Source organism: Sus scrofa, chromosome 2 (genome assembly GCF_000003025.6).
Source record: "Sus scrofa isolate TJ Tabasco breed Duroc chromosome 2, Sscrofa11.1, whole genome shotgun sequence".
Taxonomy (NCBI): domain Eukaryota; kingdom Metazoa; phylum Chordata; class Mammalia; order Artiodactyla; family Suidae; genus Sus; species Sus scrofa.
In genome coordinates, this window is record NC_010444.4 from 60,423,497 (window position 1) to 60,438,178 (window position 14,682).

A 14,682-nucleotide genomic window follows, 5' to 3' on the forward strand; every position below is an offset into this window, starting at 1 on the left:
CCCAGCCTGGTGGTGGTGGTGGTGGTGGTTGTGGGATTTTCAGGCAGCACCTGTACAGGTGTGTGCGCGGCGCTGCTGCCTCTCTCAGGGGCGGGCAAGGCTGGCTTGAGGTCGGCGCTAGTCTGCCGCTGGGACTCAGCCTCATCCTCCTAACCCACAGACGCCTCGGACAGGCGCTGGGACTGGTGACCTTCGAACCCTGCTCCCGTTCTCTGGATCGAGGCTGGCTTTGCAGAAAGCAGGAAAACTCAGGCGGGCAAGGTCGCCTGTGGTGGGGTAGAGGGGCTAACTTTAGCCCTTCTTGTCCCTCTCTCTCTACAAGAATCCATAAATGACCTTAGCCCCGAGTCCCACCAGGTTGCCCGTGGAGGGGGAGTTCCAAGAGAAGACAAGGTCACCTGTTGGAAGATGGGGACGGAGTTCGCGCCGGAGGTGGGGGCGGGAGCTGAGGTCACGGTTGGGGGGCGGAGGCAGGTTCCCAGGCCGCCGGCAGCTGGGTCTTGCGGTTCCCACGGGTGCCCCCGTGGCAGATGGGCCCAGGCCTCTTTGTCCCCAGTCCTCGGCCGCTGCAAGGTCAAATATCACCGCGGGGCCACGGGCAGGGGTCAGGGGGGCGGGGCTGGACCTCACCCCCCCAGGAGGGCCCCAGGGAGTGTGGGGGCGGCAGAGCTATTGGGAGGGGGCGGTGCGGCCGCCGAGACGTTGAACCCACCCGAGGTTCTGGGATGTACCACAGACCTTCCCCCAGACTCCAACCTGGCCCCACACCGCCACTCACTAGCCCTCCCCCTTCCCCAGACTTGTGTCCTTCAAGTCCCAGTTCCCTGCCCCCTCCCTTCTCTAGCCCCCCTCTGACTCCTTTCTTTGAGCCTTCTCTTCCAAGTCTCCCTCTCTTATCTCTTCTTTGAGATCAACCCCCAGCCCCATCAAAGATCCTGGAAAGTCCAGACCAGGGGCCTAGGACTCCTGTCCTCACCCCAAATACCCAACCAGTGCCCCCAGATTCCCAGGCAGCTCCAGAACCAAAGGGTCCTCTCTAACCATCCTGGTCCCTCTCTCCTAGAGCACCTTACCCTGCAGAGAATTCCACTCTAGTCAGACCCATGGAAAGTCCTTGCTCATGTCTAATCCTAGTCCTTCTTGCTTTCTGTACTTGCTGAAACCTCCCCCACCACACACACCCAGCCAGACTCCCTAGGGAGGTCCAGAGGCCCAGGGCTTGGCCATTGTACTGCCTGGCATCTCCAGAACCTTGGTGTCCTGGTTAGTGCTGTATGATCTCCAAGTATCTCCTGCCCTGACCATGGAGTGTGTATCCCCAGATGTCATCTGGAGAGGGGAATGCCTTTTTCCAAAGACCCTTCCTGAAAGGAGAGGGATTAGGAGTCCATGGAGGCAGAGGGCACAGCTATCCTGCCAGCAGCCGTCAGAGGCCCAGCCACGTGTCCTGGTGTCCAGCTCAATCCAGGGCAGGGCGATAGATAAGGCTGGGTGCCTGGACCTGCAGGACTCCAAGGTGAAAGGTCACTGCAGGAAGGGCTTTTCCAGCCAGTTAAACGTTAACAGGCCCAGAAACAGAGGCTCAGGCTTCCTTGCCCAGGACGGCAAGGGGGCATACAAAGTGTGCTTAATAAATGCTGGCCACAACAGCCCAGGGTCTTCTTGGTGGGTGACGTGGAGGCAGAATGGCAGCTGGGAGGCTCTGGAGACCCTGGAAGAGACATCTGTAGTCCAGCCGGCTGCCTGGCCAGGCCCTTTCGGTGAAGCACAGAAAGAAAAGGAAATTAAAGGGGAAAAGGGGCAGGCCCCCCGGCAGGGGTGGTGGGCATTCCTGTTGCTTCCAGCCTCGCTGGGCTGGGCGGGTGGCGCCCTGCCCCCAGAGGCCTTAAATTCTGGTAAGGGGGCCCCTGACCTCATGCCCCCGCCGGCTGCAGACCACAACATCCCTTCCCCCCGGAGATTCCGAGCACCAGGTGTTAGCCCAAGCAGAGAAAGGGTGGGGTGGGGGTCGGACGCAGCGACTTTCTGGAAGAGGAAGCAAACACAATCCATCATGCAACTGTGCAAAGAAATGCCCGGGGTGTGTGTGTGTGTGTGTGTGTGTGTGTTGCGCAGGGGCGTGCCCCCCGCGTGCAACTGGCCCCCCATTATTGCTTATGCCGGGAAGGCAGGGGGGTGGTGCCGAGGGGCACCTCGAGGGCGGTAGAGCGACGCAACGTCCAAGGCCGGAGGTGGAGGGGAGGGCCTTAGAGAGACATCTTGTCGAGGCTGCGGAAGGGCAGAGGGCAGCAGTCGCCCAGGTTCCCGCCGCGGCCCGGCAGGGGTTAAGGCTGGAGCGGGGTGAGGGCGGGGGTGGGATGGGGTGGGAGGGGGAGGGGGAGGGTCAGGCCGAGCGGCCCCGCGCTCCGCCCTCACCCCTCCCGCCGGCCCGGGCGCCGGGCGCCGCGCACGGCCACCCATGTCCTTATAAGGGCGGTCGTCGCCGGGGCAACGAGCGCCCGCCCCCAGCCCGCGGCGCGCGCCCCTGCCCCCGCCCCCGCCCCCCGCCCGCCCCGCGAATGGAACGTTGTGTGTCAAACCGGCCGCAGCGCGAGGCCGGCGCGCGGGGTCGGCGGCGGCGGCGAGAGCCAGGCTCGGGCCCAGGCGCAGGCCCAGGCCGGGCGGGCGCGGCCGTAGCGGGGGCGGCAGCTCAGGAAGCGCCGGCCCGCGGCCCTGCAGGCCCGGAGCGGCCGCCCGGGGGCCCGACGGCCTCAGGGGGCGCGGTGACCGGCCCCGGCGCGTGCCCGCCGCCCCTCCCCCCCGCCGCGGGCGGCCGAGCAACTTGCGGCCAAACTTTCCCCCTGGCCTCCCGCGCTCGGATGGCAGCCCGCTAAGTTGGCCGCAGCCCTCGGCCGAGCGGCAACCGGGCCAGAGGGCGCCCCCTGCGCAGCCTGGGCCGGGCCATGGCCCGTGCTCCCCCGCCGGGGCCCCAGGGCGCCGGGGCGCGAGTCCCCGGGGCCCCCGGCCCGCACCTCTAGTTGCCCCCCCGGCCCCAGGCCCGGCCCCGCGCACGCGTGGGAAAGTTGGCCTGGAACCGGCCCGACCAGTTCCGCCCGGGCGCGCGGACCGGCCGCAGGAAGTTACTGCAAAACTTTTTTGGGGGGTGCAGTCGGGTGCCCCCCGCGCGCCGGGGCCGGATGCGCACCGGGTAGGGTCTCCCGGGCCGAAAGGGGTGCCCCGAAGGAGGAGCGCGGAGGGGGCGCCCCGGCCCCGCTGCCCTGGGGCTATGGCCATGGTGACCGGCGGCTGGGGCGGCCCCGGCGGCGGCGGCGGCGGCGGCGACACGAACGGCGTGGACAAGGCGGGCGGCTACCCGCGCGCGGCGGAGGAAGACTCGGCCTCACCCCCCGGGGCTGCCAGCGACGCTGAACCGGGCGACGAGGAGCGGCCGGGGCTGCAGGTGGACTGCGTGGTGTGCGGGGACAAGTCGAGCGGCAAGCACTACGGCGTCTTCACCTGCGAGGGCTGCAAGAGCTTCTTCAAGCGGAGCATCCGCCGCAACCTCAGCTACACCTGCCGGTGAGCCCCCTATCAGCGCACAGCCGCTGGGCACCCGGCCCGGCCTGGGCCGGGCCTCTGACCTGCTCGGTCACCTTGGGCCTGGCACTGACCTTCTCTGGGCCTCCACTCCCCCTCTGAGATAGGGGCACAGCTCCCTCTCCCCCTCTTCATTGCATTCCTGGGATTGTGTATACAGTCGGCGCTGTATCGTTGCAGGTCCCCCCATCAGGTGGTCCCTTGTGGCTTCCGCCCCAGTTACTTGCTCCTCCTCCCTCCCTTCTTTTTCTCCTGAGAAGGGCCAGCTCCGTGCGGGGAGGGTTGGGGTGCTGTCAGGAGTGGGCCCCCAACCGCAGGGCATCCCTTCCCTTGGGAATCTCGGTGCGCGGGGGACCCCGCGGGAATCGAACGTGGAACTTGGACTGTGGAGCTGGCAGCTTCGAGGGGCCATTGTCTGCATCCGCGCGGATCGATACGGCGCGCCCTTGGGGTCAAATATCACTTCCAAAGTCGCCCTGGCCACTGAGGTGGCGGCTGTAGTGAAACCGGGGTGGCACAGAGCAGCTTCCTTTGCATGGGGGCCCCTGCTCTGGGGTCGGACCTGCCCATCAGGGGGGAACACCCCCCCCTACCCCCCAGAGCTCACCCTGGGCCTTGGGTCACTGGAAGCTGCTGCTCTAGGTCAGGGAGGACGGCTGGATTTGACCACATTTTGGCTGCCCCACCCCCCAGCCAGAAATGGGTGCAGACCTGGGCTCCTGGAAAATCCCTGAAACTTTGGTGGGCTCTGAGACAGGGTGGGGGGTGAATGTTTCCTCCCCTGGGAAACCTAGGAACCCTGAGCTATCCTCAGTTGGAGCCCCCACTGACAGGGCGTGGCCTTGCTAGCTTCTCCGGTTGATAATGGGCACTAGGTCTGGGGGAGAAGCTGCTGGCATTGGGTGTCCAGCCCAGGACCCCCTTTCCTACCACTCTTTGGTCAGCCTTCTTTGGCTCCATTTTTAAACCTTTACTCTGTGTCCTCCAGGAACCTGCTTGGGCTCTGGTGCCAGTATTGAGAGTCCCATTTTCTAGATAGGGGAAACTGAGGCCCAGGAACGCCTTGGTGGCTGTCCTGGATCATCCGGGAAGAGACCCTGCCCCGGTTGGGGCCTAGCACCAGGGACTGTGGGGCTGGGAAGAGGGACAGGAGAGTTTGGGTCAGGGTGTCCCCGGGGAGAGCTGCTGATGGAGGGCTTGTTGGCAGGGCCACTGGGTGGGGCCCTAGGCACCTGAAACAGGAATTTGGCATCTGGTCCGGTATCAAGGCCTGTCTGGGGTGGCTGTGTGTGTCGTGGGGGGAGCTGGCTTACTCCCTCCTCCAGAGGTAACTGGGCCACCAGACTTTGGCCTCATTCTTGCTCCTGGAATATAACAGTCTGCTCTCTGGCCAGGTCTTTAGGGAGGGCAGGGGAGGGGCTCATGTAGTTTTGGGGTCCCAGCGATTCCCTTACACTGGAGGCAGGGAGCCTTAAGGTGGGGGAGAGGGGGCATTGTTGGGGGCTGGCAGGTTCTTCAGAAGGCCTGTGCTGTGTGACCTGGTGAAGTCACTGCTCCTCTCTGAGCTCCTTATTGATTCAGCAAAGTCCCTTCAGGGCCTGGCCTGGGTGATTTGATGCAGGCCCACTAGAGAGACCCCAGCTTCGAGCCCAGCCTTCTTCCAGTTTGGAGGAGACACAATGAGACACAGATGTTCCCAGTCTGTGGGTTCTGGGTTGGGCCAGAGGGGGGGATGGTCTGGGATCCCAGTGGGGGGAGCAGGGGACTCTGCAGGTCACAGGAAGGCCACAGGACGTGGGCCTTGAAGCATGAGGGGTTTGGCAAGTGGAAGGGCACTCCTGCAGAGAGCATGGCTCCATCGAACACTCAGCTCAGTGGCAGGTTTGGGGAGCAGTGATGTAAGATGAGACCACCCAGGCGTGGGAGAAGTTACAGCTGAGTGGGCCTGAAATGCTGGACTGAGGGCAGTGGGGAGCCCTGGAGGGTGTGTGAGCATGGGAGAGCTATGATCAGCTTGGACTGGAAGCCAGAAGCCCAGGGAGAAGACTGAATTGGGCTTTGGGGTTGGGCAAAGCATATGTTTTTTAGGTGGGATAACAGGTAGAACTTAACTGTTTCCCCATCCGAAGGGACAGAAGATCTGTCCAGACTTAACAACTGGAGAAGTTGAGGCAAAAGTTTCAGCATCTCCCCTGAGGTCAGGGGGCCCTGAGCTGGGCCCCTGCTTGCCTGCCTGAAGCCTCGCTGTTTCCACCCGGCTGCCCAGGACCCTCCCACCGCCTGCCTGCTGGGCTTTGTTCTGGTTCTGCCTGAGCTCCCTTTGCCCTAGCAGGGCCTCTTCCTGGGGGCTCGGGCTGGGTAGGGGGCAGAGGCCTGGTCTCAGAGGCTGGTGCTGCAGGACGAAGGCGCTCCAGAGCCTCAGTGCAACTGGACCTGCCACTGGACTTGCAGCTGGGGCCTGGATCTTGATGCCCTTCCCCAAAGCCCCAAATTTCTCCAGAATGAGCGCGTCCCATAAGGAGCTGGCCTCTGGTCTCCCATGTCCAAACGAGGAATCCAAGACTCCACAGAAAGGTCGCAGCCCAAGAGTTGGGGCTGGGTGTCTGCAGCTGGGATGTATTTGATTTTAACTTCATTCAGTATGTATTGTACTTTGTGACTGTCTCTGGGTACCCTTTTGATGCCCTGCTGGGACTCCAAGGTGTCTGCCCCAGGCCTGGGCCTCAAAATGCCCCAACCCCAGGGTGGAGGGAGAGATGGAGGGAGCACAGGGGCAGGGGCAGGGGCAGGAAAAAGTGCTGGGGACATTTGAAGAACCAGGGCCTGAACCTTCCTGCTTGGGATTGACCTTGGACGGGGAGCTCATTGCCTCACAGGGCAGGGCCACCTATTCCATCCCTGGAAGAGGCAACAATAATCCCTGAGGGCCACCCAGAGGAAGCTTCGTGGGATCAGTTAGGAGTTGGAAATTCTGTCCAGAGGAGGGGTTTGGGATCTTGAAAGGAGTGTGCAAGAGTTCTTCATTCATTTATTTATTTGTTCATCAGTGGTGGCTTTGTGCAGGGCAGTAATGCTGGGGCCCCACAGTGCTGTGACCCCATAAAAGACTGGCCCCTCTCTTAGTCAGTTGTCAAGGCCCTGCTCCCTGACTGTGTTTCTTCTCTGGCATCTCCTTGAGACAAAGGCCCTGCCCCTTGGCCAGACAGTGACCAAATAAAATGAACGCATTGAGGCCTCCATATTTTGGCATTGCCGACATTCTGTTCTCGTTGCACTCTCTCCCTGGAATTGCCTCTCCATTCATCTGGGGAACTTCTACTCACCCTTCAAAACCCAGTTCTAACGTACCTTCCCTGGTGTGTGCGAATCCCCTTTGCCACAGACTGTTCTTTACCTTTCACCACTGACCCAAATAGTTCTTTTCTTCTTGGCAGACCTGTAGGCTTAGCCCCTGTGCCCATTTGGGGCCGTCTACCCAGCCCTGGTTCGGGAGAGCACTGGTGGTTCTCAGGTACAGCTTCCAAGGTGGCTCACAAGGTTATTCCGAGGGCAGGATATGGGTGTCACGGTAACCCCCGTGGTGACCTCTGCATGCCCACAGATCCAACCGTGACTGCCAGATTGACCAGCATCACCGGAACCAGTGCCAATACTGCCGCCTCAAGAAGTGCTTCCGGGTGGGCATGAGGAAGGAGGGTGAGTACCCGCTGGGGTGGGGCAGGCAGGGGGTGAACAAACGGCCTGCCCTTTGCTCCCTCTCCCAGGGTCTGGGAGCAGCAGGGGGCGGGGTCTGGCGCCTGCTAACCTCATTAGCACCGATCCTGAGATCCTGTGAGCCTGGGTCTGGCCCTGGGCTGGAGGAATCCAATTATCCATGGCTGCCTGGTGGCTGCAGTGGAGCTTGGGATGCAAGGGACTCCCTTGAGTCCAGCCCGTGTTAGAGTTGTTCTCCCCCTACCTCACCCCAGACTCTCCCCAGACCCCTTTGGCCTCTGAGGCAGGTTCCCTGGCCCTGACACCCTGGTGAGCCCCCGTGCCCTCTAGTCTGGCCACTACTTTCTAAACAAGGATATATTTTTTTATTTGATTTGCTTTCCCTCCACCCTCCACCCCCTGCCTTGTGTTTGCCCAAGGCAGGAACTCACCCGATTAAGGCAAAGGGCAGCTTACCCTTCTCCCTGACCTGGGGCACTGGGAGCCAGAAGGAGGCCCAGCCCCTTGTTCCTGCCCTGGAGACTTGGGCGGGTATGTGCAGGGCAGCTGAGTCTAGAGCTCCACCAAATGCTTTTAGAATTCAAGTGGAACCCAGACACTTCCACACACAGCCCTCCCTGGGCTCCGTAGCAGAACCTGGCTCATTGACTGATGGCTACCATGCTGAGCTTCATGACTTTGCCTGGAGTCTCATGAGCCGGGCCGGCAGTTCTTCCCAGCATCTCAACCGAGTCTCTTGCTCTTAAGTTGGTTTCTTCTCTGCTGGGCCTCTGTGGAAGAAGGTGGCAGCAGCTGCCCAGAATCTGATCACTCCCTTTGGTTCTTTTTTTTTGGCTGGGGGTGGGGGGTCTCACCAGTAGCATGCACGTAAGTTCCCAGGGCAAGGATGAGCCCACACCACAGCAGCAGTGACAATGCCACCGATCCTTAGCTGGCTAGGCCACCAGGGAACTCCTCCCTTCGGTCCTTTTAAGTTTGGGGGTGACTGACCCCCCCAGCTGGATTTTTCCCTCCACTTGTTCATTTGACCTAAAAAATTCCGGATGTATTTCTTTTTTTTTTTTAATGGCCGCCCTGGAGGCATGTGGAGGTTCCCAGGCTAGGGGGTCTAATCGGAGCTATAGCTGCCGGCCTACACCAGAGCCACAGCAACGCGGGATCCGAGCCGCATCTGCAACCTACACCACAGCTCATGGCAACACCAGATCCTTAACCCACTGAGCAAGGCCAGGGATCAAACCCGCAACCTCATGGTTCCTACTTGGATTCGTTTCTGCTGCGTCACGACAGGAACTCCCCTGATGTATTTCAAATCAGGGTTTCAGATCTTCACAGTCTTGGGGTAGAAATAATCATCTCAGCTCATACCCCAAGCACAGCCCTATCTCAGGGCCTTTACATAGGCTGTTCCCACTGTCTGGAACACTCTTCCACCAGATACCTGCATGGCTTCCTGTCTTACCTCCTTTAAGATTTGCTCAGATGGGAGTTCCCGTCGTGGCGCAGTGGTTAACGAATCCGACTAAGAACCATGAGGTTGCGGGTTTCGTCCCTGCCCTTGCTCAGTGGGTTAACAATCTGGCGTTGCTGTGAGCTGTGGTGTAGGTTGCAGACGCGGCTCGGATCCCGCGTTGCTGTGGCTCTGGCGTAGGCCGGTGGCTACAGCTCCGATTGGACCCCTAGCCTGGGAACCTCCATATGCCGCGGGAGCGGCCCAAGAAATAGCAACAACAACAACAAAAAGACAAAAAAAAAAAAAAGATTTGCTCAGATGGGGAGTTCCTGTTGTGGCTCAGCGGTTAAGGAACCCAACTAGCATCCAGAGGACATGGATTTGATCCCTGGCTTCCTGTAGGTTGAGGATCCAGTATTGCCGTGAGCTGTGGTGTAGGTCGCAGGTGCAGCTCGGATCCGGTGTTGCTGTGGCTGTGGTGTAAGCTGGCAGCTGAAGCTCACATTAGATCCCTAGCCTGGGAACCTCCATATGCCATGGGTGCGGCCCTAAAAAGACAATAAAAAGACAAAAAAATAAAAGATTTGCACAGACAACACCTCCTTATAGAAGCCCTCCTGATTACCCTTTACCATGCCCTTTTTATTTCGAGCCATCTATCTTGCTCAATAATTTACTTGCTCCTGCATCAGAATGGCTGCTCCTCAAGGTCAGAGACTTTTTGTCTGTCTAGTTTTCTGACATATCTCCAGTGCCTAGACTAGATCCCAAAACATTAAGAAGGTGCTTAATAAATGTTACTTGGCTTGAATTACTATCCATTTAGCCCTTACTATGTGCCACGTGCTGTGCTGGCAAGTTTGATACATCCACATTTAATTTAGTAATTATATATTATTATTTAGTAACTATTATTATCATCTGCATTTTATAGATGGGGAAACAGTATGGAGAGCAGTAGAACTGTGGTTGGGATTTGAACCTACAGAGTCTAGGCTGAGCAAGGAGGAAGAGCTGGGGAAGGGGCTCTCAGGAAGTGGGAACAGCAAGTGCAAAGGCCCTGAGGTGGAAACCTGGCTGGGTGATGGAGGAATGTTTGGGGTGGGGTCTAGAACCAAGTGGGCCAGGGGTTGACTGGATTCATTCTCAGGCCTTATCTGGCTACACCCACTTGACAGATGATCCTAAGACTTTGAAATCACATGGAGCAAGGCTTGAACCCAAGCTCTTACTTCCCTGATCAGCCCTGCTAGCCCCTGGCTCCCACTCACGTCCCCCTCCCCCTCTCTGTGGTGGGTTGACTAGGAGTTCATGGAGGTGTTGAGACAGGGCATGCCAGTCATTAAAACTCATTAATTAGCCGCTGCCTGGCATCCAGCCCAGTCGGCCCCTCCACCCCGCCCACTGTGGCACAGGCCAGGCTGGCATACAGCCACCCCCCCTTTGTGCCTCAGGTTCCCTCTTCTTAACTATCTGATCACTGGGGACACTGGCCAAGGCCAGCAGGGAACCCTTTCATAGGCAAGGCTGCAAGGCTACTGATGGCATCTAATGGTTTTTTTGTTTGTTTTTGTTGTTGTTTTTTGCTTTTTAGGGCCACACCTGCAGCATATGGAGGTTCCTAGGCTAGGGGCTGAAATGGAGCTATAGCTGATGGCCTACATCACAGCCACAGCAATTCCGGATCTGAGCTGAGTCTTCGACCTACACCACAGCTCATGGCAACACCGGATCCTCAACTCACTGAGCAAGGCCATAGATTGAATCCACATCCTCATGGATCCTAGTCGTGTTCGTTAACCGTTGAGCCACGAAGGGAACTCTGGCATCTAATGTTTATTGAGCACCTATCACTGGCCAGAACTTCACTCCTAGCACTGAGGTCACTGCAGAGACCCAGACAGATGAGACCAGATCTTGAGAGCCATGACCTGGAGAGTGGGGCTGGGAGATAGAGCAAAATCCCATCTCCATAGGAGAGGTCAATGCCCAGCCTTGATTTTTTTTTTTTTTCTTCTAATTTTGTTCTTTTTTGGCTGCCCTGGGGCATATGGAGTTTCTGGGCCAGGGAGATCCAAGCCACAGTTGGGACCTACACTGTAGCTGCAGCGGCTCCACATCCTTTAACCCCTGTGTGGGGCCTGATTCATCCTGTGAATGAAGGGCACTGCAGGAACTGCTGCCGATTCCATTAGGCCTCAGTGGGAACTCTGCCTAGCCCTTATTGATCACTTGTTTTAGAGGTGGGCTGACCACTGGCCACAAGTCCTAGGAAGGTGCTGCTCCCTAGACCCATTCTTGGCGTTCCCTATGTCACAATGGGATTGGTGGTGTCTCTACAGCACCAGGAGACAGGTTTGATTATAGGCCCAGCAGGGTAGGTTAAAGTTGTGTGGGTCACAACTGTGGCTCGGATCTCAACTCCATACGCTGTGGGGTGAGGCCAAAAAAAAAAAAAAAAAAAGAAAAAGCCCCAAACCTAGACCCATTCTCAGTTCTTGGACCCCTTATGATTCACTGATGAGGACATGACTGACAGGTGGAGCACAGGCCGGTAGGAGGGGGCCAGGTGTGAATTAAATCAGCCCTCACCCAGTGGTCCCATTCCCACAGGAGAAGGCCCCTACTGCCCCCGCCACCCTCCCTACAGAGTCCTTTGCAGGAGATAGGAGTCTAGTGGTGACTGGACATGGACTCAGGCCAAGGGCACTGGCCAGAACAGAGGGAGCCTGCAGGACCTTGGTCTCTGTCTCCCCACAAGCTATTCGACCAAGGCGGGGGATGAGGGGTCCAGGGAAAAGCTGGGCTGGAGGCCTTGGAGGGGAGGGGGCTGAATGACCCTCTGATAACTTTATCTCCTCCCTTTATTCCTCCCTATCCGCCCCCCATGACTCTCCTGGTACCCTCTTTCCCCCTCATTCCTTCCCTCCTCCTCCCTCACACATCACTCTTCCCTCTCTGCTCCCCAATCTCCTTCCTGTCCCATTTTTGTCACTCCCCCTCTGGCATCTCCTGACCCCCCCATTCCCTCTTCCCCTCCTCCCTCTCCTGTTCCTACCCCATCTTCTGCTGGGGTGCCTATCTTCCCTCCCTCCCCGCCTCTTCTTCCTCTTCCTCTATCCCCATCGCCCCTTCGCAGCGGTGCAGCGGGGCCGGATTCCGCATTCGCTGCCCGGCGCGGTGGCAGCCTCCTCGGGAAGCCCTCCAGGCTCGGCGTTGGCGGCGGCCGGCGGAGACCTCTTCCCGGGGCAGCCGGTGTCGGAGCTGATCGCGCAGCTGCTACGCGCGGAGCCCTATCCCGCGGCGGCCGGGCGCTTCGGCGCGGGCGCAGCGGGCGCTTTCGGCGCCGGGGGTGGCGCGGCAGGCGCGGTGCTGGGCATCGACAACGTGTGCGAGCTGGCGGCGAGGCTGCTCTTCAGCACCGTGGAGTGGGCGCGCCACGCGCCCTTCTTCCCCGAGCTGCCGGTGGCCGACCAGGTGGCGCTGTTGCGCCTTAGCTGGAGCGAGCTCTTCGTGCTGAACGCGGCGCAGGCAGCGCTGCCCCTGCACACGGCTCCGCTGCTGGCCGCTGCTGGCCTGCACGCTGCACCCATGGCCGCTGAACGCGCTGTGGCCTTCATGGACCAGGTGCGCGCCTTCCAGGAGCAGGTGGACAAGCTAGGCCGCCTCCAGGTCGACTCGGCCGAATACGGCTGCCTCAAGGCCATCGCGCTCTTCACGCCTGGTGAGACGCGCCGGAATGGGGGCCTCTGCGGCCATGGGAAGGGGAGGGGGCGACCTAGAGCCTGATCCTGGCCCCCTTAGCCCCCAACTCCCCGACCCACAGCCATCCAGACCTGCATCCCAGCACGCGGCTTGAGCGCTGATGGGGGATAGTGGAGGAGGTGATACAATGTGGCACCCTGGTGGCCCTACTCCGTGATGCTAGGTCTCCCCAGGAGCTCGGATCCCCTTGACCTGTAACTCAGGTCCCAAAAACCTTTCTCCCTGATTCCCAGGCTCCCGAAGACCTCCACCCTTCACCCCCTCATCAAGGTGCCCATCGTGCTCAGTTGGCACTGACAAGAGAATGACAGGTGGTGGCCGCGGGAGGGAGGTCTCCCACCTGGTCCTGGCCCTCACTCCCTGATCTCCGTTCTCCCTAAATTCTCTGCTCCTCATCTGCCAAATCAGGGCGCTCTTTCTGTAACCATTTATGGAGAGCTGCCAAGTAAGGGTGCCCTGGCACCTGGTTCTGGCTCTTCTGGTTCTGGCCCCCTACTTCCTGATTTCTGGGCCCCCAGACCTCTGACTCAGGGCTCCTAATCTGCCCCGATGGCCTCCAGTGGCAACCCACAGCCAAGTTGGTTTGGGTAGGGGTGTTTGGCTTGGAGCCCCTCCCAGAGGGGGTGGGACTTGGGCGGAGCCGACCAAATTCCTTCCCTGTCTTGGGTAACCATCCAGCATGAAAGCCCTGCTTTATTGTAGGTAGTGGTGGCGCAGCTAGCTCTGCACTCTGGAACGGGGTCCCCTGAGGGGTTTCCTTGCCACCAGGGATGCGGGAATCATACCCAGGCTACTCCGGGGGTAGCTTTCATCCAATAAATATGGCTTTGCTCCTCCTTATTTCCCCAGGAGACTTTCTCAGCCCCCCATATTCATGGGACTGTCATCTTCACTCACATCCCAGGCCCCTCTGGGCTGTCTGAATATCCTCTCTAGGCTTTGCTTACCTCTCCAGGTCCTCTCCCAAGCCCCCTCTTCCCTTCGAGGTTTTTTTTTTTCTTTCTTTTTTGGCGGCCCTGTGGTGTTACCGGGCCAGGGATCAGATCCGAGCCACAATTGCAAACTAAGCCGCAACTGCGGCAACGTGGGATCCTTAACCCACTGTTCCTGGCTGGGGATGGAACCTTTGTCCCAGTGCTCACAAGAGGCGGCTGATCCCATTGCTTCACAGTGGGAACTCCAAGCAGACATCACTGCCTGTGCCCCTGTGTCATCTTCCTCAGCTGAGGCTATCTTAATATCTCTTGAGGACCAGCACTGCTTTAGATAACCCCGTATGTGCCCTAGGTCCCCATTTTCCAACTCTTAAGTGTCCCCCTTCTCTACCGATAGCCCTGAGTGATGCCCCCACCCTACCCCCATCAGCCTTGGGGTGCTGTGTTCTGCCACCCCCTCTCCTGACCTTTCCCTTTGCCCCCCCCCCAGATGCCTGTGGACTCTCAGACCCAGCGCATGTGGAGAGCCTGCAGGAGAAGGCGCAGGTGGCTCTCACCGAGTACGTGCGTGCTCAATACCCATCGCAACCCCAGCGCTTTGGGCGCCTGCTGCTGCGGCTCCCGGCTCTACGCGCCGTCCCCGCCTCCCTCATCTCCCAGCTGTTCTTCATGCGCCTCGTTGGCAAGACGCCCATAGAAACGCTGATCCGAGACATGCTGCTGTCGGGAAGTACCTTCAACTGGCCCTATGGCTCGGGCCAGTGACTGGACGGGGCTGGGTCTGCAGACCTTAAGGGGCGCGGATGCTCAGGCTTCCAGTGGGCGCCCCCACCCCAAGCCGGGGGGGGGGGAAGGACCCCAGCTTCCCTCCTCAGACTCCTATTTTTTAAAGACTGTGAAATGTTTTGTCTTTTCTGTTTTCTAAATGATCATGAAACCAAAAAGAGACTGATTGTCTAGGTTCCAGCCAAGTCTTCCCCAGAACCCCTGGTCAAGACGAGGGGCGGGACTGAGGGTCCAGTCCCAGGACAGCCTTGTCTCTCAGTGCCCTAAGCATGGACTCGTGGTGGGGTCAGCTTCTCTGGTGTGATGGACAAAGTCCTGGCCTCTGGATTGGAGGGGCAGCTGCAGTGGGGCAGGGGTAGCGTGTCCCGGGTGAATCCTCTGGACACGTAATCCACGTTGGACACTACATGATGAATGAATCAAGGCCAATAATAAAGAAGTTTCCTACCTGTA

The 14,682-nt window shown here is 59.4% G+C and overlaps 1 protein-coding gene across 1 annotated transcript; it reads left to right on the plus strand.

The window, feature by feature from the left end:
* On the plus strand, positions 2,620–14,682 carry NR2F6 (nuclear receptor subfamily 2 group F member 6). Its single transcript, XM_021083574.1, has 4 exons — positions 2,620–3,558; positions 7,178–7,272; positions 11,883–12,467; positions 13,934–14,682. Exons 1-4 carry the CDS (start codon positions 3,266–3,268, stop codon positions 14,206–14,208), a joined length of 1,248 nt encoding a protein of 415 aa, XP_020939233.1. The 5' UTR covers positions 2,620–3,265; the 3' UTR covers positions 14,209–14,682.